The sequence below is a fragment of the Osmerus mordax genome, chromosome 10 (assembly GCF_038355195.1).
Source record: "Osmerus mordax isolate fOsmMor3 chromosome 10, fOsmMor3.pri, whole genome shotgun sequence".
Classification (NCBI taxonomy): Eukaryota; Metazoa; Chordata; class Actinopteri; order Osmeriformes; family Osmeridae; genus Osmerus; species Osmerus mordax.
The window spans coordinates 17373871-17386086 of NC_090059.1; the positions used below are offsets into that span (position 1 = coordinate 17373871).

General features: G+C 47.8%; 2 protein-coding genes across 2 annotated transcripts in view; both read right to left on the bottom strand.

Annotated features, from left to right (window-relative positions):
- baiap2b (BAR/IMD domain containing adaptor protein 2b) overlaps positions 1-6168 on the bottom strand; it is a 38962-nt gene extending 32794 nt beyond the window's left edge. Inside the window, exon 1 of the mRNA XM_067244582.1 lies at positions 6121-6168. Within this exon, the coding sequence (XP_067100683.1) occupies positions 6121-6168 (48 nt within the window). The remainder of the gene's footprint in view (positions 1-6120) is intronic.
- Positions 6169-8501: 2333 nt separating this feature from the next.
- On the bottom strand, positions 8502-11619 carry chmp6b (charged multivesicular body protein 6b). Its single transcript, XM_067244639.1, has 8 exons — positions 11406-11619; positions 10941-11050; positions 10733-10820; positions 10543-10629; positions 10193-10258; positions 10016-10096; positions 9757-9829; positions 8502-9636 (listed from the first exon to the last, which is right to left on the bottom strand). Exons 1-8 carry the CDS (start codon positions 11472-11474, stop codon positions 9587-9589), a joined length of 624 nt encoding a protein of 207 aa, XP_067100740.1. The 5' UTR covers positions 11475-11619; the 3' UTR covers positions 8502-9586.
- Between the last annotated feature and the right edge of the window lie 597 nt (positions 11620-12216).

Here is a 12216-nt window from a genome sequence, read left to right on the forward strand (position 1 = left end):
TCTCCACCCAGCCCACCACGCTGACCCCTGACACCAGCTGCTGTCCACTGACCAATCACTGGCGCTAAAGCTAAAGCTCCGCCCTGCTCTTCTGAGCGTGCCCAGTTGCTGTGCCAATCACCAGGTCCACACTGCTGCCTTAAGGGATGGCAGTTCAGCACTGCCAGTGTGTGTGTGTGTTCAGCCCATTTCCTTTTGAGTTGAGCTCCTATCTGTGCTCAGACAAGCCAGCAGAAAGAGGCAGAGAGGCAGAGGATGATGCAGATACAAAAGTAGGGACAGTGACAGACAGAGAGAGAGAGAGACAGAGACAGAGAGAGAGAGAGAGGCAGCAGTGCTGAGCCCTGCCAAAGCCATGAACAGGGAGAGGAGGGGAGGCACTTCCGCCACCATATTAGGAAATGCCGGAATTCCCCACCTAATCTTCATTCCCCTCACGTTTGAATCGTACCAGCAGAAATGTGAAGTGAGGAGCGTGGGCGGGGGAAGGGGGGGTAAAGGAGATGGAGTATCCTCTGTTGTGTGAACAGAGGTGAGAATCGTCACTTCCGACTGACGTAGCTGCTGCTAGGTGGTACACACACACACACTTTCAGTCTCCACTTTAGGTCAGACTAGAAAAGCTGCTGTGACGTCATGTAGATTCATCATCTGTAGCTCCTCCTCTAACCATAGAGAGGGAGAAACAATGAGAGACTATTAAACTTTCTCTAGTTTAATTGCAGCCAGAAATCCACACAGTAAGTTTCACCAGGATATAGGGATGCAGAACATTCTTCCTTTTGACCAACCTTACTTTATCCTCTCCCTTCCCTCTCTCTCTCTCCCTCTCCCTCTCCCCCGCTCATCCTCCCCTGCTCATCTAACAGGAACTGGAAGGAAATTTGGGGCGGAGGTGGCTTTCAAGGGCAGCAGGTTGGCACAGGATAAGAGGAAATGTACTGTGACATCACTCAGTAGGCAGAGGAGAGAGGGGGGAGAGGGAGAGAGGCTGGAGTTGTGTCAGGGGTGAACAGTGGCACTAATCAGAAAGGGGGGTGGGGGGAGGGGGGCAGTGGTCTAAAACAAAATCCCACAACAGCAATTCTGCCTGTGAGGATCAGCCAGTCCTGCAGCACAGAGACTCACCTCAGACGACCCCCACCAGCAGCAGAGCACAGCTCCTGGGTGTGGAGTCAGAGGCAGTCCAGCCTGCACGCGCACGTATGTGTGTGTGTGTGTGATAGGGACAGTGAGTGTGTTTCACCCTTGCCAGGGCTTGATAGAACTCTGTGTTACTCCGATAGGACAGGACATTCATCTGGCTATGCGGGGCATGCCAAGAGCAGACCGGACCTTCCTCCCTCTCTATCCCTCCATCCACCTCTCCATCCCTCCATCCACCTCTCTATCCCTCCATCCACCACACCACCTCTCTATCCCTCCATCCACCTCTCCATCCCTCCATCCATCTCTCTATCCCTCCATCCACCACACCACCTCTCTATCCCTCCATCCACCTCTCCACCTCTCTATCCCTCCATCCACCACACCACCTCTCTATCCCTCCATCCACCTCTCCACCTCTCTATCCCTCCATCCACCTCTCCACCTCTCTATCCCTCCATCCACCTCTCCACCTCTCTATCCCTCCATCCACCACACCACCTCTCTATCCCTCCATCCACCACACCATCTCTTACAACAGCTGCCTTTGTCTCTCTCCTGAAGTATTCCGACTGGAACAACATCTGTCTTATCTGACTGCGATAAAATACACACACACACACACCCACAGGATTAATCATACACACATCCCCTGAATCATTAGCAGCGGAGGTTTTAATTACACTGAGGACGTGTGGTGTAGGTGATGAGAGGGTAATAACTCATGCCGGCATTAGTCGAGACACCTCCCGGACCTCCACAGCCATGTCCCATGATGCCTAGCGGTCGGCTGAGAACTCGCAGAGCAAGAAGGAAGTCAACCGATCCGAAACGCTGCAAACGACGTCTTCAGAGCAAACCCATCGTAAGAATTAAAAAAGGCTTTAAATCAACCACTCTGTCGATTTGAGGAGGAGTCAGAGAAAATAAACTAGGATTTGTTGGAAGAGAGAACACACTAGTAGACAGAATCTACTGTATCTATGTGGGAGGAGGAGGTAGCATTACTCACCACTCCACCCCCACCCCCTCACTGTTTCACTGTCTTTGAAACATCATTACAGCTCCGAATCTAGCAGGCCTATTGTGTTGCTGTCAGCGTAAACAAAGCCCTCAAATTGTGCGGTGAAGTCGAGTGTTCTTCCGGCCATGCTTTTAGATGTGGCCTGTGGAGACGACCTGCTCTCGAGTGTGTCGATACCAACGGGCTCAGAATCAGTCAAACATACATGTCATCCCACTGTGCAGCGTTTGATTACCCTGTCCTTTTTATCTTCAATTGAGAGCTCCTTCGCAACATGCTGTGCAATATCAGGTACACACACACACAAACCCTGACATTCCTTTTCAATTAGCCCTGTGGTCTTTTTTGACACATGGATGCAGAGGATACACACACACACACACACACACACACACGTGTTTGTTCAGGCAAGGCAGACTGAACAGTACCTGAGCATAGACACAGTGCCTACAGCCACTCTGAGTACAGCACACAGAGCTAATTAGTCCAGCAGTAGCTAAACTGATGCCTTTAACAACAACAGATGGAGAGGAATAGGGAATCAATTCATCTGGCCTCCTCCCTATGTGAGCCAGGATGATTAAACTTTAAAATACCTACACAGCTCACAGCTAAAGACAGGAAGAAAAAAAGAAAGGGAATACCTTTAACAGTGTGTGTGTTTTCAAGTAGCAGGTTTGCACGGTCAAAGCCCACAAACAATAGTACCCACAATCCCTTTCAAAGCCAGCCATCAGCCTTTACACTCCACGTGGGACAAGGACACGCACACACACACACACACAGTCGTGAGACACTGCCCACGCGCTCACACACTCAGCCTCTGCATGAGTCAGCCAGAGTCACAGACGGCTCCAGGCCTCCTTCAAGGCTCCTCAGGAGCTGTCGCGAGGCCAAGGCTCCTCAGGACGGCTCCTGCTGCAGCCTACACTTCCAGGGACGGCTCCTCAGGACAGCTCCTGCTGCAGCCTACACTTCCAGGGACGGCTCCTCAGGACGGCTCCTGCTGCAGCCTACACTTCCAGGGACGGCTCCTCAGGACGGCTCCTGCTGCAGCCTACACTTCCAGGGACGGCTCCTGCTGCAGCCTACACTGCCACGGTCGGCTCGGCCAGAGGGTGTACTTGAACTGTACAGTTTGCTGGTCACCCACACCCACATACGTACACAAACAATGCCTGAGTCAGAATGCGAATCAGAATCAGAATGCGAATAAATCCCATTCTGATTCGGATTCTGTGTTCTCTCTCTCGGGTACGAACACAAACACAAACATTTCCAGCTCCTGTTCTTGAGTGATCCCAACACTTCGCCGCTATGGGGCGAAGCTCCTTGGGAGATACCATCTGCTAGTTTACTTCTCTCCTCCTCCTCCTCTCTCCAGCTGGAGACACAGACCTGATTGGTGACTAATGGAAGATGGCACCTCAGGGTATCTCATATGGCGCACGTTTAAACGAACAAACGGTGCCCATGACAGCTTTCTGTAAAAACTCTCCCCACCAAAGCACTTTGAGCTGCAATTCTTGTATGAAAAGTGATATATAAATAAAGTCTTACTTACTTACCCTCCACACCTCCCCAACAGCAACCCCCCCCCCCCCCACCCTGACCCCCCTTCACACCCCCACCCTTCCCTCCATCTCTGCAACGCTCCTGACCTCATGCTGACTCCGACGATGCAGCATGCAGGAAGATAAACGGGGAGAAACACTGTCCCGTTCCCCTGAGTAACAGACTTCTCACACAGCATCTCAAGAGTTGTCATTAACTCGCCCTCCTCCTCCTCCTCCTCCTCCTCTTCCTCTAACTGCCTGCCCTATAACGCTCCCAGGAAATCTCCCACAGTCCTCAGCACCACCAGCTCCTGCTAGACCACTGCTGGTCCCTAATTAAAGCCCTCCAAGGGAGTGAGTGTGTGTGTTAGTGTGTGTGTGTGCACACCTGCGTAATAGAAGGAGGAGCCATTCAGGCATTGACAAGGTTAGGTTTAACACACTGTGCATTCTCTGGGGTTGCTCCAGGAAGAGGGACTCAACACCAGCAGAGTCCCTCCCAGATGAAACACCGTCAGAGTCCCTCCCAGATGAAACACCAGCAGAGTCCCTCCCAGATGAAACACCAGCAGAGTCCCTCCCAGATGAAACACCAGCAGAGTCCCTCCCAGATGAAACACCAGCAGAGTCCCTCCCAGATGAAACACCGTCAGAGTCCCTCCCAGATGAAACACCAGCAGAGTCCCTCCCAGATGAAACACCGTCAGAGTCCCTCCCAGATGAAACACCAGCAGAGTCCCTCCCAGATGAAACACCGTCAGAGTCCCTCCCAGATGAAACACCGTCAGAGTCCCTCCCAGATGAAACACCAGCAGAGTCCCTCCCAGATGAAACACCGTCAGAGTCCCTCCCAGATGAAACACCAGCAGAGTCCCTCCCAGATGAAACACCGTCAGAGTCCCTCCCAGATTAAACACCGTCAGAGTCCCTCCCAGATGAAACACCGTCAGAGTCCCTCCCAGATGAAACACCAGCAGCTCAGAGCCGTGCAGCCTGGTGCCACAGCACACTGGCCTTCCTACCATCACTACCTGCTCTGTGAACTCACCCTGACCTGCTCGCACTCACACACACCTCTGACTGGGCTCCACTGCTGCTGTTCTCCAGCCCTTACACTCAGCTCCAGTCAGACATGCCAGCTGGTTAATAGGCTCTTCTGTGACTGAGCTGAGATCAGCCATTCAGGGACCTGGCCATCTGACCAGGTCTTTACAGAGAGCACTGAGAACAGAGGCCAGTTTTTAGATGGAGGCCAACCTTCTACACCTCCCTCTGTCTCTCTCCCTCTCTGTGTGTGTGTCTCTGTCTCTCTCTCTCCCATAGCTGATATGCAGCAGAGCAAGGACTGGCTGAATTCATTCTCCTCTCCATAAAAGGGAAAGCATTGTGATGGAAATGTCATGGGAGATTACTTTTAAATAAGGGGTTTCAACCCTTGTGTTATCTTCGGGTCATTCTGACCCATCAGTCATTGTGACCCACCGTCGTATTGCGACAAATTTACCTCATACAAAAACAAAGTGAAGCATTTTCTTTTAACTGTCGGGCTGTCTTAGACCCCCCACATTGGAATGGTTAAAAGAAAATTATTTTTATTTGTTTTTGTATTGGGTAAAATTGGGTAAACACAATGATGGTTCGTTATGAACCTTTGGGTCATGTGACCCGAAGGCAGCACGAGGGTTAAACAGGGAAATGTCCTACTCTGGCCTGCTGTACAAGACAGAAGATGGTTAGAGGAGTACTATTCTGAGGAGATATACTTTCTACTTTGGCATTTATTCAGCCGAGTGTCTCTCCTTATGCAAAATAACAACCCACATACTGTGTGTAATTACATCGGCACCGCTCTCATTACAACACAGACTGGCTCCCCAAGCACAAGCTTTTATTTACCGGCCTAGAACATTCCCATGCATCTGTCCTACAGCTCTAAAAGGAGGCTGGCAGGCTGCAGAAACTCTGTTGTTCGACAACAAGCAGGTGGGTTTCTATGAAACTGTTTGTCTATTTTTAAATCAGTAACCCCTGGAGCGAGAGGGGTCCTGGAGAGTACAGGCATGTAGGTTGACATGTCTGCCTCAAGGAAACTTGTCAATGTGTCATTACGCTGGGGCTATGCCTCATACAACGTAAAGAAAAAATACAAAAAAATACAAAAACAAATTGTGAATCGCACAAAAAATACGAAATATTTTGGAGAGTTCAGAGATGAATAGTTGCACAGGTGAGTGTAAACGACTTCAATGTTCGTTAAAAGTTGAATCGAACTGACGACAGCAGATTAATTAGGTGTGACAGGTGCCACTCATCAAGCCAGTTAATATTCGAAGATCATAAATGGTAAATCGAAAGTGGGACTGGTAGGATAAAGAACAGATGTGGGTCTCTTACCTTGTAGACGTTTTCCGTTATACGGTGCACCTCGTCGGTTCGAGACATCTTGGAAGCTTCAGTATGAACCATAGACAAGAGTTCCTTCAGTGAGATCTTTCCGTGGTGGTACTATAGAAAATGAACACAGGTGTTATCAGCGCTCAACACAGCACTGGATAGAGGCTCACACGCAACAGACTTCGCAATCGCTGTTTTTATAGGGAACTCTCGCAATGCGCCCACACTGGCCCACGCAGTCGGTACCACACTCATAGACAGAGCTGAGGCAGACTTCATAGCGCTGGCCATTTAAACGAGCCACGCCTCCTCTTTCTCGAACACTGCCCACATCACTGCCGCCTCTGCGTAAAAATCATTCATAATAGGCTACCTGACTGAATCTGTCTGTACGCTTCATACGAGCCTGTCAACAGAGGTTTGTGCGAATTTAACTCAGTAAACGGGACACACACCATTTTGACGTGTTTGTTTCTCGAATGGAAATCGAATGTAGCTTTGGTGAGATCGTTTAAATGAAATGTACACAAATGTGATATTTCTTCAGATTGTTCCGTCATTTGACGAATGCCTAGTGCGTAGTTGAGTGGGATAGTGGGTGTGCGTAGGACGAATCCTCGTTCTGTATTAAGAAAACTGGAGTTGCCTGGTGATGCAGGGGAATCCTTTCAGCATGTCACGACTTACCATAGTCTCTGTGGTCTTTTATAATGTCAAGGTTTCTTATTTGTAGGCTACATTCAAAACTGTACTACCCCCACAGCCTAATTCCAGACTAGTTCGTATTTGATTAACCAGTCCAGTTTCATATTTGAATTCAAGCCGTTCCAGGGTTTACATTTTTCAGTACAAACAGTCACACACCTATTCCAACCAAAACAAATCAAGGTTTTTTTTTGGCGTGCGAAGCCAGTTGGGTGCTTGGCTGACACGTGGAAAACCCTGTCTGCAGCTGCAACCAATCATACTGCAGACCTAGTCCCTGCCGGCAGCTCGTGCTGGAAGACTGCGACGTGATCAAACCAGCCCAGTGGGTACCACAGCTCTGCTGATGAAGTGGAGAGGAATCCTAAGGGCCCATTCTAGTCACCTGGGTGTGTCACCTGGCTGGGTGCTGGTCAGGCCCAGGATCACCTGGGGATGTGTGGGTAGAACCCTTGTGAAAAGGCAGATGGGCTGTGAGAGGGTGGACGTAGGCAGGCGCGCACACACACACACACACCTCACAGGTTATCATTATGGTGCCACTGCAGTGCAGCGCTTTCTGAGAAGTACTTTAACCACCACCCACCCCCCCCCACCCCCCCCCCCCCCCCACACACACACACACACACACACACACTCCCTCCTCCACAGCCCACTCACTGTCATTTTTTTCTGGCTTATTGTCTCCTGAGTTCAAATCTGCCTTTGTGAATCATAATGCGCAGCACTCTGCCATTCAGGTTTGCATCGCTACCTCACCTCTCTGCCTCGGCTCTCCTCTCTGCCTCGGCTCTCCTCCTCGGCTCTCCTCTCTGCCTCGGCTCTCCTCTCTGCCTCTCCTCTCTGCCTCGGCTCTCCTCTCGCCTCGGCTCTCCTCTGTGCCTCGGCTCTCATCTCTGCCTCTCCTATCTGCCTCGGCTCTCCTCTCTGCCTCGCCTCTCCTCTCTGCCTCTCCTCTCTGCCTCGCCTCTCCTCTCTGCCTCGGCTCTCCTCTCTGCCTCGCCTCTCTGCCTCGGCTCTCCTCTCTGCCTCGGCTCTCCTCTCCTCTGTGCCTCGGCTCTCCTCTCTGCCTCGGCTCTCCTCTCTGCCTCGGCTCTCCTCTCTGCCTCGGCTCTCCTCTCTGCCTCGCCTCTCCTCTCTGCCTCGCCTCTCCTCTCTGCCTCGGCTCTCCTCTCTGCCTCTCCTCTCTGCCTCGGCTCTCCTCTCTGCCTCGCCTCTCTCTCTGCCTCTCCTCTGCCTCGGCTCTCCTCTCTGCCTCTCCTCTCTGCCTCGCCTCTCCTCTCCCACGCCGTCAAAGAACAACTCGAGGGATTCCTTTCAGCGTAATGTCAAAAAATTGAAAAGAAGTTAAATTGTAAAGGCCAATGCCACTGATATGAAGATCATTGCCTATCCATAGGGGTTGTGACACAGCCGAAACCTGTTTTTGTCCTCAGTCACAGCTTTCAATCTGACAACCTGTGGTGTTGCCGGTTTCAGTCATTAGGTCTAAAGAGGTTGTGACATTAAGGTAATGACATGGAAATAATCTAGCAACAGGAAACACTATCATAAATCCATGTCATCCAAAAACAAATGTTTGTGTATTATATAGGGGTAAAGTTAGTTGCTGCTACCTAGTGGTACATAATGAAATGTTCACCAAACATTTGTGACGGGATCAGGAAAGCGTTCAATGAAACAAATAAAAATAGTTTATTGTTGTAGAACAACAACAGAGAGATTGACAGGCCACTGGCTTAACAGAGTCATACCTGTGAAATGATGTCCACAACCTGACATTATAAACAGGCTCATCAGTGTCCTGACGCAGATACCGTGATGTCCACATAGAGGAGTGTTGTAGTAATACTGGGAGTGATCAGCGAGTGATGCAACATGACCCGCAACCCAGGCGTTCCACACTCTTGGTACGAATCACAGACAAGGCCTTCCCTAAGAATCTGACACGCTTTGGAAACAGAACTAAACCAGCAATATAACCCATGGCACTGGATGCACACATTAAAAACTATCATTCAACAGTACTCACTTGTGGTTAGGATGTAGGACTCTGGCAGGCTGCTTCTCTATATGGAGCTCATGGTCAATGTTAGCATCCAATAAACAACTTCTGTCTGGGGTACTGAGTTAAGCCCACTGACAATACGATTAGCCCTTTCTCCAATGACACAGACTAATCCCCCACAAGGGGAGCGGAGCATTAGATTGGTTAAGCTTCTGAACAAGAAGAGGTAAGAATAGAGAATATACAGCTATATGGATCAATAAGCAAACAGCTCAAGGCTTGCAGCACAGCCATGGGACAGGGAAAGGAATTTATCTTTGAAAATTCTGCCCAATACTTTGAATAATTTTTGCGTTACAAGTTGTTCTTCTTTCCAAAGACAGCTTGACCTTCAACTGTGCTTGAAATGAGGTAACATATGGACATATGCAAATCTCAGTAAAAAAACGTTAATCGATTTGAATTGGGCCGTCACAATTGTATGAAACACGAAACATGGATGATAAAGCCGAGGGCCTCATAGGCACAAGAGTCTTAAATCACTCTTCATGATGGGCGTTGACATTAAAAACCATGGAGCCTGCGCAGTGGCCATGTGAGAACAAGCCTGGCCCATCGAGAGGCTGCTCTGGGGAGAGGTGAGGTACCAGGAAGGGGGCCAGTGGCCCGGGCCTCCTGTGTGGGGAGAGACCTCCAGCAGCAGTCTGTGTGGGAGAAAGGTGTGGTGCCTCGTAGGACAGAAGGAGGACGTGTCTAGGCAGCCAGAAGCTCTCTTTCAGGCTTCTTCCTTGGCCGTTCCCTCTCTGAAAGACAGAGACAGACAGGCAGGCAGACGTCATTCTCAAGAGTCCAGAGATATACTGTGGAGGCTGTGGGTGTCTGATGGGACTCTGATCTGATCAATGTGAGCTGTGAACACAAACCTGGCTCCTTTTCTGCTGCCTCGGGGACCTCGGGCAAAGAATCTTCCGGAACCTCGGGGAGTACGACGTCACCCTGAGAAGACAAACGAGACAAACAAGAACTGAACAGCTGACTCTGGCCATGCTACGATGCAACTGAGCAGAAGAACAGAACTTTTATAAACACACACACACCTACACATTATAACCATTTAAGATGTCTTAATATTGAAGTGTACACTATTTTATTTTAACTTTCAAAAGAAAGCCGAAGCCTGACCTGAGTGATGAGCTCCAGCTCTGCCAGCACGGCGTCTTCGTCCTCCTGGCTGAGAGAACCTGCCAGCAGCTCATCGATTTGCTTCAGAGAGAGCAGACAGTGTCAGCAGGTTATTGATGGCCATTGTCATATCATATCACCCTCACCCCACCCACATGAAATCAGTAAGGACCTTACCTGTTGATACTCGATAGCATCTTGGGTTTCATCCATAATTCGCTCTACTTCTTCGATAGACATGACCTGCCCAAACAGGAGGAGGGGAAGGGGCAGCGATGGTGCTTGCTTAGTTGCATTTCACACAGAATTCCTAGACTAAGACATCTCTTTTGTTGACTATAAAGTGCAGTTAGATTCCTACATTAAACATATAGGAATCAAAAATTTCAATATGAGGACTAACTATACTAAGGGTACATAACTAGCAATACTAAGTGGAATTAGATTAAAGTAAACTATACAGTAAAATATAAAATAAAATACAAGGAGTATACAAGGTTCTAGTGAATCTCTGTATATTCTCATACCTCGTGCATTTTCTTAAGACAATCGTTGCCAATTTTGAGACCCTCTATGACTTTCATCTCAATCTGGGCAAACTCGAGGTCTTGAACCTGTGGAGAAGAGAAGACCACCATAAAACAATGCTTGTGACAATTTCCCAGCATTATACCTCATGGATATGACGCATACTAAAGACCTTTGTCACATATTTACCATTCGTTCAAGGTTGCTTATCTGTTTTTCTGTCTTATCCAGGAGTTGATCTTGGTATCGCTTCTTTTTAAGCAACAGGAGGGCTTTCCTATTTAACAATAAAACACACAAGGGACAAATACCATGTCAAATACAAATATTCTTCCAGCACAAGAATACAGATTTTTGTATGTTGTGCTCTCTGGTTAGATAGACGATATAGTCTTACTCTTTCTTGCCATCTTTCAGCAACTGTTTGGCCAGTAGCCTTTCTTTATCCAGCTGCAAAGTGACTCGCCTCTGGTACTGTTTCAGTTTATCTCTCTGCTGCTTCAGTTGCTGAAAATGGAAAGAAAGTATCTATTTAAATAACTGTGAACTAAAACGAATGTCTTAATAGTCTGCGGGTGCTGTGTACTCCTGTTTCAGGTAAACCCAGTTACCTATCGTACTAGGAGTGAGTGTGCACATTTTACTGTTTGTAAACACACCGGGCCATGTAAGAGCTAGTTCTACTGCACGTCAGCTTCTAACAAATTACATTCGTTTTTAAATCTAATTGTCAAATAACAGGTGCTAATAAATTAAGTGTCCTGTCAAACAAGTCGGTAACTATCTTCCTATGTTGATATCAAGATAGTCTCTGAGCCAAGTTAAACAGCTAGCTACTGGCTAAAAAGATAGAGTAGCTCACCAGAACCGCCCTGTCCTGCTCCGTCACCCGAGTCGGACTGCGTTTCTTCTTGCTGAAAATGTTTCCCATTTTGATAACGCATCCCCGCTATATTCAGCTAACAAATGGTTTGTTTATGTATTTTGTATTTATTAGAATACCTCCATTGTTATTACTCTTGGTAAATGCCTAGTTAGGGATAGTCAACTCCACGAAACCTAATCACTGCCTGAACAACTCCCAGCAAGAATCTCACTTCCGGTTAAGGAAGTGAGAAAATCGTAACTAGGTGATGATTTGGAAATATCTGGTTTAGTTTAAATAAATTATAGCGTGGACAAGACATCTCATTCACGTGGTATGAATTTGCCTGTATACATAATTTATAGATAATATATAACAGCATAACATATCATATGGTAACAGACACAAAAATGCATTTCCCAAGAGGCCATAAATTCTTACATTTTATTTACTCGATTTTCTCGTTCATTTGTTTTCTCAAGATCTCTATTTCTTCATGTCATTGTCTGTAAATGCTGCACATTAACTTGGTTCCACTTGTAATATTAACCGTGAAAACTCATGCACGTAATGGCACTATGGGACACCACAGGCAAGGCTTTTATTCTGAAGGTGAATTCGCAAAAATTGATTACATTTTGACGGTCTTACAAATGTTTTCAACCTTTCGAAACTTTTTGGTCAAATCCTTTTTTCATTTTTTAACCTTTCGAACGTCTTTTTCAAATAAAGAATTAAACCTTTCAAAACTTTTTCAAACTTTTTTTCTCCAATGAGTATAAGTAAAATAATTCAAGAGACCGACATT

What these genes read in the sequence shown, in the direction of transcription:
- chmp6b (XM_067244639.1), bottom strand. Translation starts at nt 11,474, where the DNA reads ATGGGAAACATTTTCAGCAAGAAGAAACGCAGTCCGACTCGGGTGACG. An exon ending in TAAGCAACCTTGAACGAATG is followed by an intron (nt 10,630 to 10,732) that starts GTAAATATGTGA and finishes TCTTCTCCACAG; the next exon opens with GTTCAAGACCTCGAGTTTGC. An exon ending in AGCTGGAGCTCATCACTCAG is followed by an intron (nt 9,830 to 10,015) that starts GTCAGGCTTCGG and finishes TTGTCTTCTCAG; the next exon opens with GGTGACGTCGTACTCCCCGA.